This window comes from Macaca nemestrina, chromosome 1 (genome assembly GCF_043159975.1).
Source record: "Macaca nemestrina isolate mMacNem1 chromosome 1, mMacNem.hap1, whole genome shotgun sequence".
Lineage (NCBI taxonomy): Eukaryota > Metazoa > Chordata > Mammalia > Primates > Cercopithecidae > Macaca > Macaca nemestrina.
In genome coordinates, this window is record NC_092125.1 from 163549503 (window position 1) to 163576487 (window position 26985).

Sequence of the window (26985 nt, forward strand, 5' to 3'; positions counted from 1 at the left end):
GAATGATTTTTATCTTTCATATTTTAATCTGTTTTCCTTCTTATTTAGAGATGAAACTACAGATAGGCATCAAAATTTCTAGAACACTGTATAACTTTTAACCAAGTAATTAGCCTTCTAGGACTTAAAAGGATATAACTGGACAAATATGCAATACACATATGCTAATATGTCCACAATAGTATTATTTGTAATAACAAAAATTACAAACCATACCTAACAGTCTAATAACAGGGTATTGATTAAAGAAATTATAGTAAATCCATACAGTAGAATGATACGTGGTCACTAAAAGTGAAGTCCTAAATGGCTGAGGTAGAAGTACACAAATGTTTAATGAAACAAGCAAGTTATAAAACATCGTGTGTGGTGGGATGCTATTTTTGCTGAAATGTGTTTTTATATATATTTGTGTGGAAAAATATCTGCAAGGATATCTTCTAAACATTAACAGTGGTAATAAAGGGTAATGGGACATCAGATTTTTTTTCTGTTTTCTTATTTGTGTTTTCCTATTTTTCTACAATGATTACGCACTACTTATAAGATTAAGAAAATAAAACAAACTTAAATAATTTGGGTTAATGGTGGCACTCTTAGGAGTGATGCATTAACAACATTGGCCAATTCAGTTGTACAAATGGTCAATTCAAAAGAAAAAAGAAAACTAGTTGTTTGAAAAAAAGAGTTCAATAAGGCTCAATGATTCATCCACCAGGCCAGTGAATGGCACTAGTTGTGACAACAAATATAACACCCATGGTTCTTTCCACACTGGGCAAATAGCTCTCATGTTCCATCATTTGAAGAGACTATATATACAATCAGTTCCCCTGGTAGCCCGTCCTTTACTACTGGGGTCTCTGTACGATAGGCAGAATGACTCAGTTGCCCAAAATAAGCCACTACATCTCTGATCGCTGGAAGTGAAGTTGTTTTGACTATTATTTTATCTCAGCAGTCAAAATGTCTGCTACCCAGTTAATTTTGATTGCCTTTCTTTAGCTCATTGTACAGGAACAGTTTTAGTAATGTTTGTATGAATCCAGTTCATAGAAGTTGAATTATAGCCATCATATCTGCAATGCTTGGAGGAACTACCAACAGTCCACACCTGAACTGCTGAAAGAATACAAATGTGGTGTCTGTGGCAGGTTTAATTTCACTGATCACATAGTTCTGGAGGATTCAACCTCTGTTCTGAAGACTTGCTTTGCTTACTCTTATGGTGGCCTGAGTCTTCCAAAGCATGTATTGCTTTTTTCCGAAAGCTTTATTACTTCACTTTATTACGTCTTTTCAATCAATAAACTTTATCAACTAAGAAATTGGTCCTGCCCATTGGTATAGTTTCCTTTTTTCCATATATATCCTATCAGCCAGCATACTGCCACATTAATCCAAACGGAAAGCAATGACTGCTCCATTTGATCACGGTTTTTGGCATTCACTATTTGTGGAGGTGGAATGTTTCCCAAGACTGCCTGCAAAGGTCAGTGCCCTAATTTTTAACTGCATTTAGGCATATAAACGTTGCTATATGAAAGAGACCAGATAAGTCTAAACCCATTTTGTGGTCTCTTTTATGATGAATATTGATGAGAAATGTGAAAATGCTGACCCTGCTTTGAAAAAGCTCATTGTAGCAACGTGTCACCCTTTTAACAACTCATTTTATCCTGAGATTTTAAAGAATACTTTGGCACTGTTGACAGAGTTTGGTGGGAAATAATCAGTCTGTTTGTATTCTAAAAATTAGAAACAATAACTTCCTACTGTTTGGTGAAAAGTTATCTCCTAACTTCCAAACAATAACAAGCCAACTTGTGTGTATCAAATATCCAAATAATGGCATCTTATAAATCTTTCAACTCTGCTAGCAAGATCTTAAATGTGTTCAGTTTCTTATAACATTTGGCAGAATGCTAAATGAAGGACAAATTATGATGCAATACATTTAAAACTAGCTATGTAATGTACTAATGTAAGTCAAAATGAAAAATTATAATGGTTTATTATTGCATAGCTTTATCATAAAACTTTATCATAAAACTGCTGTTATATAACAACTCATAAAACTAGGAGCTAAAAGTAGCAGCAACTTTAATTTCAAGTTTAATTTACATACCATGAAGCATTCTCTCTGCTTCTGTCAAGTCCCAGAGGAAGGGAATCAATAACTCTCTTTTTCCAAGAGGCAATATGTATTAGTTTTCTACTGTTGCTGTAACAAAGTACCATAAACCTAGTGACTTAAACCTTCACCAATTTATAATTTTACTGTTCTGTAGGTTAGAAGTTCAACATAGGTCTCACTGGGCTAAAATAAAAGTTTTGGTATGGCTGGCTGCATTCTTTTCTGGAAACTTCAGGGGGAGAATCCATTTCTCTGCCTTATGTAGCTTCTAGGAAATGTCCACATTCCTTGGCTCACGATCCCATTCTTCCATCTTCAAAGCCAGCAATGGTGAATCTCTCTGACCATTTTTCTGCTGTCACATCTTCCTCTGACTGCAGCTAGGAAAGATTCTCCATTTTTAAGGCCCATGTGATTACACTGGGCCCATCTGAATAATCTAGGGTAATCTTCTCATTTTAAGGTCCTTAACTTCATCACATCTGCAAAGTCCTGTCTGCCATGTAATGTAACATATTCACAGTTCTGATAATTAGAGAATTAGGATTTTTTTTTTTTTTTTTTTTTGAGACAGGGTTTCACTCTGCCGCCCAGGCTGGAGTGCAGTGGCATGATCATGGCTCAATGCAGCCTTTGCCTCCTGGGTTCAGGTGATCCTCCCACCTCAGCCTCCTGAGTAGCTGCGACTACAGGCATGTGCCACCACACCTGGCTAATTTTTATATTTTTAGTAGAGACAGGGTTTTGCCATGTTGCCCAGGCTGGTCTTGAACTCCTAAACTCAAGTGGTTCACCCATCTTGGCCTCCCAAAGTCCTGGAATTACAGGCATGAGCCATTGTGTCCAGCCTAGGATGTTTTTGAGAAGCCATTTTTTCTATCTACCACACTGCAAGTAGTGGTCAAGAGTACAGCTCTTGAGTTTACCTGTCTGTGTTCACCATTTACAATTGGTGACCTTGGGCAAGTTAATATCTATGGACTTAACTTTTCGTCATCACTACAATGGGTTAATAAATGGTACATACTTTACAGAATTGTTAGATGAAGTGACTGAGTACAGATAAAATAGAACAATGGATGACACTCAGTCTAGCATCAATAAATGTTACTTTAATTATCAAAAGTCTGAAACTCTGCCAGCCATGGTGGCTCACTCCCTTAGACCCAGCACTTTGGAAGGCTATGGTAGGCATATTGCTTGAGCCCAGGAATTTGAGACCACCCTGGGCAAAATGGTGCGACCCCGTCTCTATTTTTACTTTTTAAAAAAAGTCTGAAACTCAATCTACAACTCAAGGTCTTTAATCCAGCAAAGCCCACATTGAGAGTTTCTGAGTCTCCAACTATACCAGATTTATTGGCAGAAAAAATTATTTTCCTCTCTGTTTAGAGTATATTGAAAGGCCAATATTTGCCTTCTTTCCTTTGAATTCCTAACAAATAAGGGGACATTGGCATCTCTTATTTAGGGAAGGGGATGGGAAGGGGCTGGAAAGTTCCTCCTGCCTCACCTGTGGTTTCCTGGTTGTGACTCACAGTGATAATGGCTCCAATTACTGTTCACTCCTAGTAGTGGACATGGGTCCCATCTGGAGGGCTTTCTAAACAATTTTTTATTAACTTTCAGGGACCACTTCCTTTAGTAGCTCCAAGTCAGGAGTCTCAACCCTTTATAGTAACGGCTAATAGAATCCACTGTAGTTAGTGGCTTGTGGCATCTTTAAATGGGTTTTTCTTATGTCTCTCATCTCAGGTTCTTTAGCGACTTGAAAGCACAATGGCTTTCCCTCAGGACCACCTCTAGAGGGTATCTCACAACAGAGCAATATGGTAGGTACTGCAAACTCCTTTCAAAAGAATGGAAATCTTTGCTCTTCTCAGACACCAGCATTTGGACGTGTTTGAGACAGGCACAGATCCTGTGGATTCATGCATCACAGAGGGACTCCTCTAGGTTTGAACCAAAGTTAATCTAGAGAGGGCTAGCGGGATGTACCACATAGGCATGATCTGTTGCCATTTCCTATTTCCACCTCATTTTAAAACTATCAATAGTCTTTATACAAGTCGTAATGACTATTTCAGAAGTACTCATAATGTGCTTATAAAACGTTTTGCTTTTCACAAGTAATTTTGGAAAAGGATAAGTTTGGGAGGCTTCTTGCATTGTTAAGATGTGACCTTGCCTTACTGGTTACCTAGCCTCTACATCTCTGGACATAAACCTTAAAGGACTTAGAAAGCTAGTTTACAAGGCCAACATTTAACATTCTAAGTTTAGAGGAGAAAGGAACTTTGTATGGCTTTTTAATGATGAAGGTGAACGATTGTGACAGTCCAGCTATTGTAAACGTAGACACCAAAATAGAACTTGTCTTAAGGGACCTACGACTTCAACATATGAAATATGCTTTTCCTTAAAATTCTGAAAAGTCTTGGCTCTAGCTGATGCTGAGAAATTGGTTTCTAGAAGACCATATCTCAAGTAAAAATTATATACAACTATAATTCAGAACATATTAGTTAAAAATAGCATATAGTATTTCATGCTTTCATATAACTATGAAAGTTCAAAGAGTGTTTCTAGAGGCAAAAGTGACTCATGAAAACAGCAAACAGAGCCATAGATTCAATAGCCATAGATTCAATTTTTAGGGGGAAACTTTTTTTTTCCCCTAAAAAGTAGCAAATATTAATTTTCTTTCATAATGTGGGCAGTGTTAATATTGAAGCTATATTGTGGCTTGTAGAAGCAACATTAGATATACATCAGAGCCTATATTTACTTAGTCCCTATGATTATTAGAACACTTGAAATATCAAGGATAAAGGTATTATCAATAGTGCTCCTCTCCATGAATCAAAAGTGTGATGACAAAGTATTTTAAGGTTAATTGCTACGCATCAAGTTTTAGGCTTTGAATAATTTGATACCTTAGCAACTGATAAATTCATATGCATCAAGAGATTTATTCTATGGCCATTAGAAGCTAAGAGAGAGGAGAAGTGAGGGAAGAAGAGAGAAAGAGGGAGAGAGAAAGAAAAGGAGACTGACAGCTGAATATGATGCTTCCATGAATAGCTGCACTTAGCTCACAAAACAGTTAAGTGTAAAATCCATAAAAGATGAACAGAAAGGAGAACTGCTTTAGAAACAGAAAATTTGAGGTAGAGATACAAGTAAAAATTCTGCAACTTACTAAAGTCTTCTAAAAATTTAACAAAAATTTTATGCATGGAAAGGAATTTCAGTTTCATTAATTTGTAAAAAAGTAAATATTACAATGGAAATCACTTGGTTGTATTTGTAAAAAAATTTATTAATAATGCATTGGAGCAACAAAGAGACTAGTGCAACCCAAAGAAATGGACTATGGGATCACAAATCACTTAGTGGCAAGATAATGAAATGTAATATTCTAGCAAAATAAATACACGTTGTTTGGTCTTTGGACTTGCATCATTCTTTTAGGTCATTCTAAAAGTTTGTTTAGTAGCATATATATGAGCGTCAAGATGACACTCTTCAGACCTGTTAAAAGCAACCAAAAATAAGCAATTTATTCCTGTTTCTCTGAGATTGCTTTTAGAAATGATATATTAGTACTAGAATATTTTTTATAGTTTGATACTGATAATTGTGGGCTGTTCTTTTTTAGAGAATTTGAACGTAAGTGCTAAAATTGTGTTTGGTTTTGGTTACTTCACAATTATGTTTTAACTTTTATTAATTGCTTAGTATTTCTACTATTGTTTAACAATTAAACACGTCGGGGATGTCTGTCTATTGTGACTGAAAGTGCATTTGCATCCTGTTTATTTCTTAGTGAAATTGTTGAATTTTCTTTGACTTGCTTGTCATATGTTCTTTTAAAAGTCAATAATCATTTTCATTCACTTACAACCCTTCTGGATTTCTGGATTCTTAGGAAAAAATAAAAGAACTATTTACCATTTATTTTATTTTATAAATCCTTTAAAGCCTGTATTTAATACGGGACCCCAACTTGTGGTGAATATGTGAATTGCTAAGATTTGTACAGTTTGCTGATCCAGTCAGAGCCCCTAATGGCTTTTCCTCTCAGCTTCACAAATAACATAAAATAGTAAAAATGATTAAAAACAGGAGTGGGAAATGTAAGAGGCTGTGGATTCTTCTTTTTAGCTATTCTTAAAATAGTATTGACAATCAGGTTTCTGATTATAATTCCTGAAGGCTCCCTCAAAGCCCCTCTGGTTGTATAATTTTTTGACACTATCTGCACTATTTTAAAATCATGAATTGAAAAGTAAAGAATTCAGTGAAACTTTCTTTAACTAATTCTGCTAAAATAAGGTTTTTGAAGTGAAAAATTGTTTTGTTGTAAGCTATATTCAGTCAAACTGATTCTTATAGGTTTAATATGGTTTTATTCAATGGCTAATGCATCATTTTATGGTCAGAACATGCTAGAACATTTCTTAGACATGGCTCAGGAAGTCAAAAAGGCTGGGGGCAAGTGCCAGAAGACACTACAGCTGTGAATTCTTGATATGATGACTAACAAAGTGGCTGTTAGGCCAAGGCTGTGCATAGGTGGTGTAGAGTAGAACAAAAGGGGTGGGGGAATCATATTTAGTCTCGATATTTATATAATTATTTAAAAATTTTACAGTGCTGATATTTTCATTCATTTCCTATGTGTTTTTAAAAAGGTGTAGGTTAAAGAAAAAGGATATTGTAGTTGTACACATCTGAGACTAAGAGTGCATTTAAAGGAGGATAATTATGCCACACAGAGTAAAAGCATTGAGACTGCCTGTGGCTGATGGATGAAGCGGTAGCAGTTCACACTCAGCAAAACCAGCAAAGATTTAGAAGTTAAAGTCATTCTTGATTCTCTCTTTGTCTGTCTGGCCACTCTCATTTTATGGCCCAGAGATGAACACCTTCAGGGAACTGAAGCCACCTCAGCTAATGCCACCACCTCAGCTGAAGCTACTCCAGCAAGTGCAAGTCATACAAAACTTGAACATATCATGGGTCTTTTTCTTCAGTGTAGGAATAAGCAAAGGTTCCCAAGTCTAGGTACTCCATTAAGTTAAGTCATTCTGAGTCAAGGTAGAAACATTCGTTGACAGAGAGGACAAAGGGAACATCCGATTTTTTTTTTCTCTCTTTCAACAGAGAACTCAGTATACCTCAATAAACAAAAAATGACAAATAAATACATATGACTTTTCTTTAATCATTTTAATGTTTAATTCTACCCTAGAGAGGTTGCTTGTTTTCTATTAATGAATGTCCTCAGGGGTTAAGTGATAGTCCTTTTTGATGGAAATGTGGTTTGTGCATGGCGATGGGTTTATTCAACACGATTTTTAAATATAGGAAGCAGTTTTCTTTTCCATTGTACTTAGAATCAGATACTTAGACTATGTATAACTATACTGTTTATATTGTAAAGCTAATGAATAATTAAATAAATGCATAGGCCAAGCGCGGTGGCTCACGCCTGTAATCCCTGCACTTTGGGAGGCCGAGGCGGGCGGATCGCCTGAGGTCAGGAGTTCAAGACCAGCCTGCCCAACATGGTGAAACGCCGTCTCTACTAAAATACAAAAATTTGCTGGGTGTGGTGGCGGGTGCCTGTAGTCCCAGCTACTCGGGAGGCTGAGGTGGGAGAATCGCTTGAACCCTGGAGGCAGAGGTTGCAGTGAGCCGAGATCACGTCACTACACTCCAGCCTGAGTGACAAGAGCAAGACTCTATCTCAAAAAAAAAAAAAAAAAAAAAAAGTGCATATATGTGTACTTTGGTACCTATTCAGTAATCCTAAACTACTATTACTTATTATTTAACTCTGGATTTATTGGTTATTCTTTTTAGTAATTATGTAAGATCTTATTGATAAGCTAATTTTAAGTGCTTTCATATTTTGATTAAAAATGTTTAGGTTTCCAAAGTACACATACATGCATTTATTTAATTGTTCATTACCTCTACACTGATACTTTTAAATGACCTTACTTTTTCACATTTATGCCCCAGTGAACGTTTCCTGAAAATTAATGATATTTATTTGCTTTCATAAGCTGAAATTCATGTCTCCTTTCTATTATAATGTCTAGATACCGACATTTTTTCAATTGGCTAAAGCACGCTACCATGCCTTTTAAAGAAAGCTTGATATAAGTGGTCACACCTGTAGGAATACTATTTGTAGGAGACTGTGAAGACTACATTTCATTCCTACCAATGTTTCTGAATAGATCTTGGACTTTTTACTCCAACATTAAGACAATGAACTGAAAGGTGAAAATTCATTTTTTATTAAAGAAAGAATTCATCTCACTTTTAATGTCCTCAAATAACCTAGTGGCATTCTGAACCTCAAATTGCAATGTGACTAAGATGCAGCTGAAGTAATCAGTTATGTTTATAAAATAATTTATGCTTGAAATTTATTTTTAAAAATCATTTTATATATAAAATAAAATCTGTTTCAGCCCCTTCCTAAATTTAGTCTGAAGTACTAAAACAATTTGATCTCCTGAATTTTATTTTCATATAATGCATAAATTTTTTGAAATTACTTTGCCTTAGATAATCACTTGAAGTAGAATTAAGGATGTGACACATATATAAATTATATTACCTACAAAATGAATTTAGAAACATATACAATAAATTGTATTTGTCTAGTAGCTGCACAAAGTTAAATATGCTAAAAGTAGTTTAATATTTATGTAGTAAATATACATCTTGTGCTATATGGAGTTTTAAACAAATATGTTTGCTATTCTCGTTTTTTATATCCATGGAGAAAACCTGACAGGAAATAGGCATATGGTATGTACCTTTTCTATGAGTGAAAAACATATCTTTAGCAAGCTTTTGTTTATGGATCACCCAATGTCATGAAGTTGAGCAAAACTGGAACATTATTCTTGCGCATTTTCGAACTTGCCATTGCCCCACGTGCCTCTGAATATTGTTATCCTTGGGTAAAAGTATTAAACAAAAGCTTCAATTCTGCATGTCTGAGGGTCCTTCTTTTCTTAATATTAATCATGTAAAAACTTTTATTTGATGTAATATACATATCTACACAAAAAAGATGGAGTGAAAAGATGGAGTGAAAAGTCCTGTTGCAGGCTGTTTGGGCATCTGGAGGCAATAATTTAAATGTAATGTAAATAATTTATAGTAATTTAATCTGAAATTCTAGGACATTTACTTAGAGTTGATTGGTGATAATAGTTTACATTTTCTATGCTCCTAATATTCTTTCGATGTCTTGGAATTTGACCTGTACCATAAGCAAATTAAGGCATTTAAGAAAAAACATGAATTTGTTTTTTTCTATAATTTCTATGGCTACATTTAGATGGCCCAACTTAGTGGAAATATGGATGAGCTCTCTGGCATCTGTTGAGCTTAGGCACTTATGACTATTCTCCACATAAATGGTGGACCGTGGAGGATAACTGATTCTCTGGCCCCAATGCCCCAGTATGTATATTTGCTGCTGTCAGGTCCTTTGAGGATGGGCTGAATCCATAAAACAGCTTTCATTTTGATACTATGAGTAGATAATCGTTCATGTGACTGTTCAGTGCAACACCTTTACACCATATAGGGAAAGGGGCTATGAGTCTTTTTTAATGTCTTTAAGATCCAGGAGCTTAGTTCCTCTTCCCGCAGATGGAGCAAGGAAGAATATGAATCCCTGAATGATGAGTTTTGTGAATGCATCATTAAAAATTATCTTGTTTGCAGAGTCCTGGGTTGCCTTATAAAATAGTACAACAGCATGGCATCAGTTATCTATTAATGCAGTTTCCTCTTTCTAACAATATCCTGTGGAAATTATACTGGTAAATTCCTTATATTTTGCAATGAGAAATTATTATTTTATGAGTGCTTACATACAAGCAAAGAGTATTGTGGCTTGCTCCATTGGCAGAATCACCACTGTAATGATACCTTAGTCCACAAGTTATATAATTGCTGAGCAATCTTCTCTGTACAATACGCTCCTAATAATCTAGGTTCAATAGAGAATACATGCTGACTCCCAAGGACTTGTTGAAGCAAATATCTAGACTATGACTAATTAGAGGGCTCTGTAATACTCTCAATATTAGAACATCATATTAGACTCAACTCTACAGGGTATAAATTTGTCATGTGGTTCTTCTGCTAAGTGACATTTGCAGATAGAGGCATGTATTATAATGCTTATTAAGGAAAGCATTTGGAGTCAGCTCAATTTTGTTTCAAATCTTGTCTGCCACAGATCAGCTAAATGACCTTGGGCAAGTTAATTAACCCCTCTGGGCCTTAGTAAAATGGGGAATAATAATACTACTCAATTAACAGAAACCGTTATGGAGATCACATAAATTCATCAATTCATATATATAAAGAGCCTAATACAGTGCCCAGCATGTTGTATATACTCAATAAAAGGCTATTATTTTTATTGCTTTACTATCAGATTTATTGGCTCAAAATCTTTCATCTTTCTGCACATCTTGACAATTTGACAGTGATGTTTCTTTATTGTAATAAAACAGATAATGGCTATCATACACTTCTTTGAGAGGACAGAGGCAACTAATTTCCATCCAGTGTTCTACTGCTTTCTCTTTCCAAGTATGTAAAAGCAGTTTCTGCTTGACAGTGAACACTGACATAATGAGTTCTATGGTGTTTTTAACTACTAAACGTTGTTTTGACAATATCAACTGCAGGGCTAATTGTGCTCTACCCCTTTAACTGGAGGAGAAAATATTTGATCAAGACTACCTTGGATCTTGAAGGGTAGTTAAGTTTGCTAGATGAGATGCTGTTCTAAATGCTCAGTCTGGTAAAAATATTCCGTCATATTTGGCTTAATCCTGATTCCTCCATAAAGCCCCAGTTAACTTTTGGGCTGCCTTAAGTGTTTTTCTGCAATAATCTCACACTACCCCAGAACTTAGATCAGAACGTCTGCCAGACCGAACAATACAGTTCCCTTTTGCCTCAGCTGCAGCTCTCAGCTTTTTGAGATGACTGTTTCAGTCTTTCCCTGTCTGGCTGTAATAATTTTGGATGCTGTCTCACACTGGTCCTTGACATTTCCCTGAAACTAATTTCCATCAACAATAATGAAGAGAACGGAACAAATGTATTAATTAACTTCAGTACAGAAAGTCCTCAGTACCTCTAAGACATTCAGACATTCTTGGATACTTTTTTGAGCAGCAAAACATTCAAACATCCATGAGCAGTAAGGAAAATAATATAGTGTATTTCTGAGAATATTCCTAATCAATGACTTATTTATTTGAAGAGAGTATGTATCATATTAAAGTTTAAACTTTTGCATGAGTAGACTCCTTACAAGTCTACCTCAGACTCAGGCAGTATTTGTTGAATTTAAACATCTGTTTAACTTGGCTCCTCTTACTTCCAGCTGTAAATCAGCCATTTCATTAAAAACCAATTTGTTTCTCTACATTTTCATTTTCTTAGTGTTTAATATTTTTGGGTAGGTTCAGGCACTAGGTTTTACTCTAAATTTTATGCAACACTTTCAGAATAGGGCACTAGGGCTAAAAAAAAAAAAAAAAACACAACTGAATTTCCAACAGATTAATCCCTTTCCTTGTGAGTGGACTAAATTCTTACATAAATTGTCAGTCAGTGTCTTTAGATCCTCTGAACAGTTAACCAAAGTGTACCCATATGTTTGGCATGCCACCAAAACTGGTCAATAAATGGAAGGCAGTATTGAGATTCTTCTGTAGATTTGGAACTCCTAGTTGCTCCCACCTATTTTATAATAATAGAGATTTACTTTTCAGATTATGAATGATTTTAGAGTGTAATCAGCCAAAGAAAAGTGCTTTTGAGGGGAAATCTTTCAATGGAAACATTATACAATTCAAGTGCTTTATCTGTTACATTTAACCAAAAGAGCAAATTATAAGATCATAGACATAGTTCAGTCTCACTAGAGTCATCAGAATCTTACAAATGAGGATTGAAATGAATAGCTATAAAGTGTTCATATTCATCATAGTGGAAGAATTGCAGGCAATGATTTGAAAGCCTCAGATCTAGTCTCTTTCAGTTGCAAAGAGCAGAAATGCAACAGTATTCTGACATTTTGACTATTTAACTATCTATTCATCCTTAATTTAAAAATATTTTTTATCCTGTACCTTCCAAAAATATAGTGAAAAGATTTATATGCTGGTGAGAAAGAACAGAAAAATATGTCTTGAATTTCAACTATCTTAAGTATCATAAGGTTATTAACTTTTCATTGAAAGAATTTATGAAAGAGATGTAAAATGAAAGACAAAAATAGGAGTCAAGATAAATAAGACATAATGATTTGAGGTTTTAAAAAATGCTATCATGTTTCTGATAATTTTGAACTTTTATGCTTAAGATATATTAAAATTTATTAAAATTAAGCAGTTGGTCTAAGCCATGAATATTTTAATTGTAATAAATCAATGGTATCCTCAACATCATTTCAAAATGGAAATATAGTAGTTACTTAGGAACAGATGTTTCCAACTGGCATTCCCCTAATTATAAGATTGCCTCATATACATTCCTTTTATATGAGTAGCTGCTCTAGCCTGTTGACCAAAGGAGCTCTCCTCCATGGTCACTGGAGATTTTCCTCTGGTCTCTTCCTTCCTAATGTATATAATCGTGCGAACAATTCTTCCTTTTGGACCATCCTCTTCTCCTGACCTTCTCCAAAAAGGAAAGGAAGAAGGGTAGGAAGAGTGTAAGAAACAAGATCACTGGGAACAAGAGGAGGAAAATGTGGTGTTAAAGGCTCTGTTTCAGGCTACAGAAAGCTCCAGAGTAACAGCATCTTGGTTTTTCAGAAGTAGGTCTCATAATCAGAAATTAATCTGTAGGTTTTTATAATTGTGATGAGTTGAGAGGGTGTGGACTAGCTTGTAACTCAAAGGTAAGTACAGAGCGTGTGGAGGTTTTATTCATATTTAATTTTTGTCTTTCTTCATCATCCTAAAGTTTTATGGGTTCACTTAATGCAATTTGATGAGGTCAAAAGTAGATAGCTTCAATTATCATTGAATAATTACTAATTGATTCAAAGCTGAGAGTATTAAACACTGATGGTAGCAGGGCAGGTTCTATAGCTCCAGGTAAACATTTAAAAAATAAAAAATCAGATGGTTCACATCAGCGTCAGGCAGGTCACATGTGAGCAAGGGCAACATCTTGAATGTCCAGGAAATGGCTGAGGTTAGAGTTGGCGTGCCTTAATTCCACAGTTTGACAAGCAGGGGTAAGTATGACAGGAGGACCTAATTCTTCTGCTAATGTTAACTGATTTTCTAATAGAAAATTTGTTTTCTGTGGTTTCTCAATTCTACAGTTCTATTAGCAAAATTCTTTATATGCTTGATGAATTGAAGAGATGGCAGTCAGCTTGCCTTTGCATTGAATTACTACATAGTCATTAGTATTCTGTCAATATCATTCTGCTATTGTGAGAAAACAGTTTCCTAAATAAGTGACTTACAAGTTAACCTTTGGAAACAACTTGTAAGAAACTGCCTATATACCTTTAATTACAAATATAGACAACTGTGAAGCCAAAAATAAAAACAAAACACAAAGCCTTCCTACAAAAATACAAAAAAAACTCTGCCTTTTAAGTAGAATGTTTAGAGACTTTTCCCTTTATTCTTAGTATGTGTCAAGTGCTGCAGTAAATTCTTTTATCCCTGTGCTGAAAAAATTTCTAATTGGCTTCAGAGTTAGCTAGCTCATGAAAACACAGCAAAAACCCTTGAACTTTTTTTCTAACCTTTGTTACGGTAGTAGATAGTATTTTTCTAATTAAAATTGTCAACAAGATATTCATTTCTTACCTTGTCAGAAGGTTTGAATGGATTTCCTTGTCCACTAATTCCACCACTGATACTAAATCCAAGGCCAGGATTCTTTTCTATTCTCACACAAAACTGTGTAAAAAAGATATAAAAAGGTAAGTAAATAGCTATCAAAACTAAATATTTTCAAATAACTGTATTTCAGTAGAAAATATTCACATTTCACGTGATTTCTTAGGGTTAGCCTATGTTGACTTGATACACAAAAGGCAATATAAACTTTGACAAAGGTTTAATGCTTCTATATGCATCAGTTATGATGGAAACTAGCTTGAAATTACCTGGGCAAGAATATATTGGCAAGTACTTATTTGTTACCATGTACAGGACTAACTTTTGATTAGCCATTTTTAAAAATTAAAAGTCTTATAAACACTTAAAATACTATGCATTATCTTAGCTATAGACCATAAATGCACATGTATTCAGGTTGATTAGAAAGACTGTCTGAATAAGTGAAACAAAATTTTAAAATGTAGAGTGAGAGAAAATACGGCTATTTAAATAAATTGTGCCTGCTTTGTAGTGGAGTAGAATAATTCATCTCCTTGTTAGATAATTCTTTGTTTAGGAATATTAGATCTTTTAGTTTGAGAAAGTAGCTACAGCTTGTGTGAGGGTGAAGAAAAGGAAAAATGAAATGCTCAGTGGAGAGCTTCAAGTCTAGCAGCAGCTCCTGGAGTAGGAGTTAGGAACCTTAGAAGAAAGAGGAGAACAGTGTGATGAGGTCTAGTTAAAGAAAGAGGTCAACAATATGGAGACATTGCTAGGGAAAGAGAATGGCCAATACGCAACACAAGGGCAAACGTCCTAATGTTCTGTGTTATATTCCCTCCCCAACATCACAAATCATCAATAAAAGTCTATTAAACATGAAAGTCTTTTGCTTTATAGTAGTATGGGGCAATGATGGCATTAGGAGTAGGGTCTGCCTTGGGATAAGGCTGTAGTAAAAATGATAGCAATAATAGAAGTTAATAAAAAGAGTGTAGATTAAGAACTCAGCAGAAATGACATCAGTGCCAGGGATGACCTAGAGAAACTCTAACAAACCTAAGAATTCCTGGAGACCCTGAGCAGCAGATGTGTGTGTGGGCTATGGTAAAAATGTTGGTTCTCCAGGTAAAGTGGGACAGAGTGATCCCAGATAATTGAAAGATTTTGGACCAAGAGGCAGTATACATTGGTTACATAAAGAAAAAACACTTTGTAACTTTATTATGTATTATTTATTTATTTATTTTAGTGACAAGGTCTTACTCTGTCACCCAGGCTGTAGTGCAGTGTTGCAATCAGTTCACTGCAGCCTTGGACTCCTGGGCTCAAAGGATCCTCCTGCCTCAGCCTCCCAGCTAGCTGAGACTTACAGGTGTATGCCACCATGCCTGAATAATTTTAGTTTGTTTCTTTTTCTAGAAATAGAGTCTTGCTGTGTTGCCCAGGCTAGTCTCGAACTCCTGTCCTCAAGTGATTCTCCCACCTTGACCTCCCAAAGCACTGGGATCACAGGTGTGAGCCACTGTGCCCAGCTCTTTTACAACTTTTAAGTACAGAGTAAGTATTAGGTGAACCAAGTGTTACCAAAGGTTAGCAGGCAAAAGATTAATAAAGAGTTAAGAAAAAAAATAAGATGACATACTTTGGCATGTATTTTGTATTTACGTAACTACATACTGGAAAAGTTCTTAAACGTGATTGTAAACATTTGCTTCTTAAGTAGCACATTTTTACCCCCAGCATTCTTGCTTAGCCTATTAATTTGCTTATGGCAAATGTAAATGCCCAAAATACTCTTTACATTTTGATTGTGAATCTATCTTCAATCCCTACCTCTTAGTTCAAGGCAAACTGAGTCCTATTTCTGACTTAATTAGCACATACTGTCACTGGAACCTGGATCAATTAGGTTTGTCTGTTTAACAATCCTATACTTAATTCATTGTCATATTTCATAATAGTAAATATAATGTTTAACTATTAGATAGTTCACTTGGAATACAAGATGAAAAACCTGGATGAAAACCTATGCACTAATGTGATCTTTATGTAGTCATTAATGAATAGTTTCTAAATTATGAGTAAAACTATAAGAACTGTCCCTTATTTTAAAGATGTTTAGTTATAACTTTTCCTTCAATTCAGCTAGATTTGTTAAAACTAGTTATCATAGGTACTAGAATTTACAGTTTCTAATACTTTGTATTTTTATATTGATCATAGTTTATGAATAGTTTATGAATATAAACTTACAATAGCCTGATGTAGCTGAAAGAAATATTTTAGCTTTATTCAGTATGCTAGTTGATCTCTTTGTTATTATTTATTAATTAGAAAATGAGAAGAAAGCAACCAATATGATGAAATCATTTTTCTTTTGTGTTTTTCCACGTTTTTATGCATTTCCAATTACATTATTTAAAATTGAGGTTGTATCTTTCTAGTGTGAATATTTCATATTGCCACAACATAATATGTAGAAGGTATATGCACTTCTGGCTTTCTCCAGGCCACTATAAAACTCAAAGGAAACAAATATAACAGGTTTAATTTACAAAGTAAATTGCTGAGAGTAGTTTCCAGTTGTTCTCTTTCAAGGTAGTGACTATATCTATTTTATATTATTGTAAATCTTGAAGGCACTAAAAATCTAAGAGAGACAAATTTCACATGTGCCAAGTATATGAAGAACTGCCTTAATATATTTTTTAATAATAGAAATAATAAAGATGACAGTGGAGTTTTATAAATGTGACAAACATAAATTCTGATCTGAAGCTAGACTGCTCTTGGGCATGCTAAGATATGGCTAATACGTTGTATTGTGACTAGTGGGTCTCATAAAGCATGTCAGAGAGAGTATTCCTCTCACATATAAGTAGTTGCACCTGCCTGCTAAGGCCCAAAGAAGCCATAAAATGTAAGAGGACAGAATACCTTACATCCAAGAAACAGTCTGAAACTAAAGAGGATCAGCAAAGAGGAAATGCAGTGTTCTAGTAAAAGATTAGGTCTAGGAAGCTAATAAATAGTTTATTTAATGAGAACCAGTATTTTAATTTTCTTTTTATTTATTTTTTTATTTTTTTGAGATAGGGTCTTGCTGTTTCTCAGGTTGGAGTGCAGTGGCATAATTTTGGCTCACTGCAGCCTCTGCCTCCCACGTTCAAGTGATCCTCACATCTCTGTCTTTGGAGCAGCTGGGACTACAGTCACGTGTCACCATGCTTGGCTAATTTTAAAATTTTCTTTGTAGAGATGAGGTCTTGAACTCCTGTGCTCAAGTAATTCTCCCACCTCAGCCTTCCAAAGTGCTTGGATTATAGTCGTGAGCCACCATGCCAGCCTCAGTTTTCTTTTAAGAGACTGGTTTTAAAGAATGAATGTTTTGGCTGAAAACACATCCAGTAGTAGTGCAATCAATGGTATTTCAGAGTCTGCTTCTGTAATTCTACTTTACTTGATACTTCCAGTCTGTGTTAATCTTACTCTAATTACAATACTGGGTCTTATTTTGGAAGGGCTTTTTTGATAAAATGGATTGTTACAAAAATTAGCTTGGCATGGTGGTGCACACGTGTAGTCCTCGATACTCAGGAGGCTGAGGCAGGAGGATCACTTGAGACCAGGAGTTTGATGCTGCAGTGAGCTATGATTGTGCCACCGCATTCCAGCCTGGGTGAGCCCTCTCACTAAAATAAATAAGTAAATAAATAAATAAATAAATAAGTAAATAAATAAAGAATAAAGGCTAAAATTCTCCCTGCCTTTCTCAATAAAAAGGATATGATGACATGACTCCTTGTTAAAATACATGATGAGTTTTAGAAAGAAAGAGTGTCAGCTATTCAAAGAGTGCCTCAATTGTCAATGACTTTGAAATAAACTACTCTGGAAAACTGTCATAGCTTTGACAATAAAAACTGTTGCAGAAATAATGATGTATGACTTCCACATAATATTTATTCCACATAATATTTATAAATATTCCACAAATATTTATTGATTCCCTACTAAGTACCAGGCAGATAAAAACATCCTTGACCTCAAAGAACTTACATTCTAATGAGGAAGACAGGTAGCAAACATAAACAACAAATAAGTAATTTCAGATAGTGGGATGAGCTGTGGAAAAGAGCAGGAAAGGTAGTAGAGAGTAAGTGAAATGGAGTCAGGAGTTGTTCTACTTATTTATTTATTTTAAGCTTATTCTTGCCTCGGGAAAGAGCTATTTTCGATACAGTAGGTAAAAAAGCCCTCTCTGAGTATGTCACATTTGAGCAGAAATGTGAATGATGTCAAAGATCAAACAATGAACAATAAGAAAAATGAAACATTATCCCAAGCAAAGGGGATAGCAATTGTAAATGCCCTGAAGATGGATTGGTCTTTACAAAGTCAAGAAACAACAAGATGACATAAGGATGAACATATCGATCAATTTAATAGAATAGAGAGTCCAGAAATAAATCCTAACATTTATAGTCAGATGATTTTGACAAAGGGTTCAAGGTAATTCACTGGGAGAAAGAAGAGTCTTTCAACAAATGGTGCTGGGACAAGATACCCATGTGCAGAAGAATAAATCTGTACTCATATCTCACACCATACACAAAAGTTACATAAAGTAGACCAGAGGCTGAAACATAAGACCTAGATTATAAAACTCTTTGATGAAAATACAAAAGGAGTAAAGTTCATCACCTTAGATTAGGCAATGATTCTTAAATATGAAACCAAAGACGATATAAGAGACTGATATGTTGGACTTCATAAAAACTAAAAACTTTTGTGCTTCAAAGAAGACAATCAAAAAGTGACAAGAAAACCCACAGAATGAGAGAAAATATTTGCAAATGATATATCTGATTAGGTTGTATATCGAGAATATGTAGATAACTTTTACAATCCAATAATAAAAAGACATCCAAATGTAAAAATAGGCAAAATATTTTTTAAAGATATTTCTCCAAAGAAGATATATAAACATTCAAAAAGTATATGAAAATATACCCAATATCATTAGTGATTAGAGAAATGTAAATTAAAATGACAATGAGATACTAATGAACAGGATGGCTATAATACAACAAACAATAATAAGTATTGGTAAGGATGTGGAAAAAGTGGAACCCACATTCATTGCTGTTCAGAATTAATATGTTGTAACTACTTTTAGAAAAGAATTTGGCAGTTCCTCAAAATGCTAAATATAATTACCATATGACTCAGCAATTTCACCTCTATGTATCTACCCAAGAAAAAAACATATATCTCCACAGAAATTTGTACATTAATGTTCAGAGCAGTATTATTCTTAATAGCCAAAAAGTAGAAACAACCCAAATGGTCATCAACCATCAACTGATAAATGCATAAGCAAAATGTGGTATATTCATACAACAGAGTATCATTTAGCAATGACAAAGAACGAAATACTGATACATGCTACATTCAGTTCTTTATGCTAAGTGCAAGGAGCAAATCACAAAAATACATGTATTGTATGATCCCATTCATATTAATTGTACAGAATAGGCAAATATATAGAGACAGAAAGTAGATGAGTGGTTGTCTAGGGCTGGAGGGAGTATGGAAAGTGACTGCTCATGGATGCAAAGTTTCTTTTTGAATGATGAAAATGTTGTAAAGTTAGATTATAGTGATAGTTACACAACTGTACAAATGTAATGATAACAATAAATTATACACTTTAAGCAGGTGAACTTTATTGTATATAAATTATATCAATAAAGCCGTTAAAAAACAAGGTCATCATGACAGAGCTACGGAAAGAATAGAAGGAAAGGAAGGTGGGGCCAGATCTGCAGGGACACTATGCCATAGTAAGTATGTACAATTTATTCAGAAATTTTGAAAGCCACTAGAGCGTTTTAAGAGGAAGAATGGTGTAATATAATTTATGTTTTTAAAAAAGGATCACTTTAGTAGTAGATAATAGACAAAAGGGAGGTAAACTGGAAGAAGAGAAAGCAATATCGAGGCATTTGAAGTAGTCAGGACTGAGGTTACGGCCAACTAAGATGGTAGCTGTGCAGGTGGTGAGAAGTGGTGGGTTCAAGGCATATCTTGATAAAATTGCTGTGGATTGAGTGTAGGCTGTGAGGAAGGGGAATCAAGGATGTTTGGTCATATCAAAAGGGTGATAGGCCATTAACTGAAATGGGGAAGTCTAGGAGGGAAGTAGGTTTGGTAGAGTTAGCAGCAGGAAGTGGTTTTTTAAAACCATGCTAAGTTTAAGAAACTCATCAGACATCCAGGATGAGATGTCAACAAGTAGCTAATTGCATAGAAACATCTGGAGTAAAGGAGAGAGAACAAGGCTGGGGGTACAAATTTTGGAGTCACTCAGCCTAGAACTGAATTCAGGGAAGAGTATGGATAGACAAGAGTCAAGTCCCAAGCACTAGATCACTCCAACATTTAGAGGTCAAGGACAGAAGAGGAATCGACAAAGAAACCAGGAAATAATGGCTGGTGTAGTAAGAGGAAAATCAATAGAATTTTGGCAGCCAAGTGAAGAAAATGTTTCAAGAAAAAGGTCAAACCACATGGCTGAGAGGTCAAATGAGATGAGGATGGAGATTTGACTGTAAGACTTGACAGGAGCAGAAAGAATGCTTCATGGCATGTAAATTAAGCTTGAAATTAAAGTTACTGCTACTTTTAGCTCCTCATTTTATGGGTTATTATATAACAGCAGTTTTATGATAAAGAGTGCTATGCAGTAATAAGCTATTATAACTTTTCATTTTGACTTACATTATGTGCATTACTTAGCCACACAAAATACACATAAAACTTCTTTGCATTTTCCAAAATTTCTAATAAGCCCATGAAATAGGCTCAAAAAGGAAACAGTGATTATAAAAATGTATATATGTTAATATTCAAGGATAATTAATATTTTTTGAAATACAAATTCTTCTATTTTCAAATCTTTTTCTGTTGTGAATGAAAGATTCAAATCCAGCTGAAATTCCTAGTTAAATCTTTCAAAAAGATGTACTGGTCAGCTGGGTGCGATGGCTCACGCCTATAATCCCAGCACTTTGGGAGGCTGGCATGGGTGGATCACTTGAGCCCAGGAGTTCGAGACCAGCCTGGCCAACATGGCGAAACTCCATCTCTACTAAAAATACCAAAATTAGCTGGGTGTGGTGGAGCATGCTGTAATCCCAGCTACTCAGGAGGCTGAGGCAGGAGAATTGCTTGAATCCAGGAGGTGGAGGCTGTGGTGAGATTGCCTCACTGCACACCAGCCTGAGTGACAGAGGCTCTGTCTCAAAAAAAAAAAAAAAAAAAAAAAAAAAAAAAAAAAAAGATGTACTGGTATCAAGATTGACTAATAAAATCCCCAGATGTAGCATTTTCTAGGTCTTTCAGAAAAAATTAGCTGATTCTGTATGTATCTAGGAAACAGAAACTCAAATGCATTTTTAGTCTGGAAATAAATTTTAAAGATTAGTCATTTCATTTCCTTCATTTTGGACTTAAGGAAACCAATAAGATAATATGTATTTAGTGCAACATTGAAATAAATCTTTTTATTCCCACTGCAATGTTTACTGCATTCTGCCATGTGACTGCACACAACTTATAAAGTCGATTGACAGACTTTCTGATGTTGAGTTACACATTCTCTGTTTCACACTATGAATTATGAATTCAGAGCTGAAGCATTATTTTGATGACTGGAGAATAAAATTCTATGTGGGAAATATTCACAAACAGCAATTCTTTAACTGGGACAGGATAAGGTATAGGATGTCCCTGAAATAATTTGAGTAAATAACATAGATTAAAACCACATTAATACCTATTTTACAACTACCTTTATTGAACTATTCCCTTTTAATTAAAAAATTTATAATTTAAATAAAACAAATCTCTCCAAATGTTTCTTCTTACATCACTCAGCAGAATGTAGTTTTCTTCACCTGCACACAATAAATGAAGTCCTCACCTGGAACTCTTGAGTGCTCTTTGGGCAGCTGACCACAGCATCTAATCTAAAGAGATGTCTGAAATCCTGTCTCTCAGCTAACTGTTTTATGTATTCCACATAATATTAAGTATTAAAATGATTTCTTCCAGGATAGACTACAGCATCTCCTTGTGAGTACGTTTTGGAACTTTTTCCCCTTAAATATGATGGATGCATATCATTTTTTATAACTTTCTGAGGCTGATTCTAATGTGAGCTTACAAGTTCTCTTTCAGACACAAACTTTAGTTCACATGTATACTTGCAGGCACTGGCAGGAGACAGCCATAGAGCTCCTGCTATCCTGATGTGTTAGGTTGGCTGGGCTCCTGCCATTTTGATATGTTTGGGAGGTCCTCTTGTCCAGGGCAGACATGGAATGAAGGGTGTATTTTTCCATCGTTTCACTCTTCCAATGTGAATTTAATCTTGACTTGTGTGCTTGGCTCTAGTGCAGCAGGCTGCAGCATGTAATGTGGTAGACTCATGGGACTCGGTTCTAATCCCAGCCCAGCTTCTAAATTGTGTGACTACAGGCAAGACATTAACTTCTCTTAGTCTTAGTTTTGTAGTCTATAAAATGAAAACTGCTCTACCTATATCACAGCATTATCAATTAAATCAGTGAATACATAAAAGGGTTTTGAAAGGTTTGAAGCATCATGCTGATGTTTGTCCTTCTTATTTCCACTTTGGCATCTATATTATCTACTTATTTAAATATACTCTATCTTGTATTACACATTTGTAAAAGGGAAAAACAAAGATGACGTTAGTTTCTTTTAAAAATATCCAACAGCTTATGGGCAACTTATGTATGCTTTTAAATAGTGATATTGTAATATATTATTCAGCTGATAAATTGTTGAGCTACAGAATATCTAAAGCAGTGCTCCTCAACCTTGGCTACACAATAGAAGCACCTTGGGGAATTTTCAAAAGTCTCACTGCCCAGGTCACATGTAGACTACTAAAATCAGTGTATCTGGGGATGAGAGCAAGACATCAGGATTTTTTAAAGCCCCTCAACAGATTCTGCAGCTGTGGTTAAGAACAACTTATATAAAGCATTACACCATATTGTGAAGGGGAGGATAAGGTGGATGGGATCTTTAAGCTTCTTTAGTTCCGCTGGGACACAAATGAAAGATCTAATAGGATGACTATTCTGAAGAGTTTTCCATGTGGAATGGAAGTCAAACCTTCACTTTCTGGCTGTTTTATTCAGTTCACTACTTAATACAACTCTGACTCTTACCCTCTATTATGTTTGTAAGTAATCTAAATGGTTTATGCATTAAAATCTCCTTTTCAAGTAAAATCCCTTGATAATGAACTTCAGGTGACATGTATATGGTTTTTGCTGCAGATATTATTTGAAGTCAGATTTATAGTTTACAGAAATTAATACATTGAATCTGGGTAACATTTTATAGTTGAAACATAACTTCCATATATTTAATTTAAACCTAGAGTTGAAAACAGACTTGATACTTGTTATTTCTGAAAAATAAACATGAAAATAAGTTCATTAAACTAGAAGTTTAGGTTTCTAGAGTTCTTGAATATTTTATCCTTTTTATTGTGATGGCTGGTTTGAAAGTTTAGATGGTTTTATCACTGAAGGGGAGCCTCAAAGCTTACTAAATGCTTCTTTATGGCTAAACAAAGTTCATTACTCCGCTTACATAACAAATGACACTCATTCTAATTCTTTCAATGTCGTCAGTTTTGGCATTGATTATATATGTTCATTTCCACATGGAACTTATTTTAATCAGGTTAAAAAGACACCAGTTCTTTGGGTGACCTTAAGGGATATAGAAGTATGTTTTCATTAATAATAATTTCCATTTGTTCAGTAGCTTTCTCTTTTCTAAGCAATTGGAAGTATTCATGAGTTCACTTGAACACTCCATAAGGCAGTTCTCTAATGCTGAGTTATAGTTCAGGCAGCTTTAATTAATATCATTTGACAGAGAGGGCATTGAGATCATGTGGTGAATTTTACAGTAAGATTAGGACACAGGACTCAGATTGGGGTCAGAAAAAATTTGACTTAAAATTCCAGCTTGGCCAATTACACTTTCCATAAATTATTTTCTCTCTGCCTTGGTTTCTTCACTTGTAAAAATAAAATAAGATTATTACGAGGATTAAATAAAATAGTATATGTTAAGCAGGCCCAGTTATATAATTAGTTGGACCTGATGCAAAATGAAAATGTGGGCTCCTTTATCAAAAATTATTAAGAATTACAAGATGGTGACAGCAGGGCATTAATCCAAATGCGGGGCCCTTTTAAGTGCAGGACCTTATGCAACTCTACAGGTCACATGCCTCTGCTGCCATACCTGTGTGTGAGAAATAAGAGTGTAAAACACATAGCAGGTGCTTAATATATGGTAACTGCTGTCCCTTTCTTTGCTATTTTCATTCAGATTTCCTTTCCCTGAATCAAAAAACATGTATTCACTGTAATCAGATTTTGTTTTACCTGTAGTATTTCAATAAGTGACTACTGTTTAACTAAAGTTTCCAAGGTTTACTTTAACAGAAATTATTGTGTGTTATTATACTGAGTAGACTTTCTTTGCACCACATTTATTGTGTCTCCTCGCTCTTAAAAATGTTGAATAATTTAGGTTTTTCCATATTGTACCTGACCAAATTTACCATTTGTTAGATAATTTAAATTGAACTTTGCTTTTCTCTTTATGGCTCTTTTATAGCACCACTAGAAATGTCTTATTAAAATAGAATGTTTTGATTTATATGTCCCAAATGTACATTAGAAATTTTATGTTACATCACTGCTCTTTACACTTAAATCACTACTCTATAATTTTCATGTGAAGCTCCATAAAGTCTTTACATGTTTTAAATGTTTTTCTCCATTTTTTTCCTTGTTAAATTTGGAATACAGGTCTTCTTTTAAAACACACAGCCACATATACTTACTAAAAAGGTCTGAATTTTCAAAAGAAATATAACTTAGGAAAGTAAAAAACATATGAAATAGTTTCATTATGAGAGTGAAATATATAATCTCTCAGCCTCTTTTAATGTTTTTTGGTTTGTTTTTCTATCTTTAGATGAAGGAGGTTGGGACTGATAATCATTAAGTTTCTTCAAATATTTGAATTCTTAAAATATTCTATTTCTTCTGTTTTCTGTTTCTATACCCTCAGTGCCAAGCTTACAGAGTGTGTGTGCGTGTGTGTGTGTGTGTGTGTGTGTGTGTGTGTGTAGAAGTTTATTATTTGACTCTCACAAATTCTTTTTGAATGTCGTTGGTGGGTAGCAATGCTCTCATTTTATCAGGAGAGAAACTGACTCTCAGGAAGAGTTAATAACTTGGCCAAGGACAAGTGGACAAGTGGCTCATAAACGTAAACATGAAACTAGAACTCCAAATTCTGAGACCTAGTCCTAGTGTCTCTTTCTTGAACACTAAGCTAAATGAAGAAGGGGACAGGTTAGAGAAAGAAAAAGAGATGAAAGAAATCAGGGTAGTAGTCAGTAGTGTGCTGGAAAATATTTAATAAACAACTGGTTGGGGTTGGGGGAGTGCCTTAATTCGCAGTGTTTGCTGATGTTCCTGGTATAATTTTTCCCACAACTTCAACCTATTAAGATGATGTCACTGAAGGTGTGACTGGGAAGAGGAGCACATGGCAATGTGCCAATATGAGCTGGCCAACTGCAAAAACAGCTTTAAGAAACTGACTCAAGATTTATAACGGGATGAGAGGTAGCATAGTTTGGGGACCAGAACTGGTTGTTTAAATGCCTTTAGGCTTTCTTTCACTCCAAAGTCTTTTTTATTGAAACATAATGATATTTGTATATATATTCATGGGGTGCATGTGATATTTTGTCACATGCACAGAATGTGTAATCAAGTCAAGGTGTTTAGAATATCCATCACCACGAGGATTTATCATTTCTCTATGTTGAGAACATTCCAAGTCCTCACTTCTAGCTATTTTGAAATGTACAATACATTCAAAACCATTTCAGCTTGAAACCAAGGCAGAAAAAACTGGGACACCAAAAGGTGTTATATTTAAGTCCCTTCCTTAACATATAGGCAGTTCTACAATTCTGAGTTATAGTTCAGACAGGTTTAAGCATTCAATTGAATGTTTCAATTTTATCTCTCAGTTTGAAAGGCACTTGATGTTATCAAGCTGGGAATGAAAACATTTGAGAGCTACTATAAATACATTTTTCTGAAATAATCATAATGTTCTAAACTCAATACATGTGTAAACTTTAAAACTTAGTAATTCTCTTACTAGTCAAACTTTATATAATTTACATATTTTTGAGAAATAGTATTAAAATAGCCTTTAAATTTGGGGTGTTCAGAATAACTGCATGCTAACACTAAACCTACTTTTCAATGTAGGTGAGAACAGAGAGCATTAATCTCAGTGGATTTTCAAATGCATTGATTCTGGGAGGAAAAAACCATGTAGCTTTTAATAAGAATAACTAAATCAGAGAACTCGCTTGAGTTATGATACTTGTGGGCAAGTAATATCTATGAACAATTTTTTAACCTCCTAAGATGCCTTTGGTAAAGCATAATTTAAAATTGTATTAACTTTTAAGAGTATCTGGAGAATTAAAAACCCCATATCATTATCAGATTAAAGGCACCTGTCTGGTTTATAATACCTTAAATTCAACACTTGACCTAGATTAAGGCAGGAGAGGGAGAAAATTATCTTTAAAAAGTACCTATGATTCTGAGAATGATTAGTACATAATCTAGGCTTCAGGAAGGATATTAAGAAATAGAGGAGATGTTTAAAGCCCCTGGAATCCAAATGATAAATGACTCAACAATATAAAGGTAAAATCTGGAGAATGAAGTTAATTTTGATATGTTTAGAAAGTCAGGTGAGGAG

At 34.7% G+C, this 26985-nt stretch overlaps 1 protein-coding gene across 9 annotated transcripts in view; it reads right to left on the reverse strand.

Moving 5' to 3' along the window:
- The window catches only part of LOC105498361 (leucine rich repeat containing 7), a 571142-nt gene that overhangs the window by 38821 nt on the left and 505336 nt on the right, over positions 1-26985 (reverse strand). For all 9 annotated transcript variants that reach the window (XM_024798135.2, XM_024798136.2, XM_024798139.2 and 6 more), the window contains one exon: positions 14041-14133. In XM_024798135.2, coding sequence (XP_024653903.2) covers positions 14041-14133 — 93 coding nt within the window. The remainder of the gene's footprint in view (positions 1-14040; positions 14134-26985) is intronic.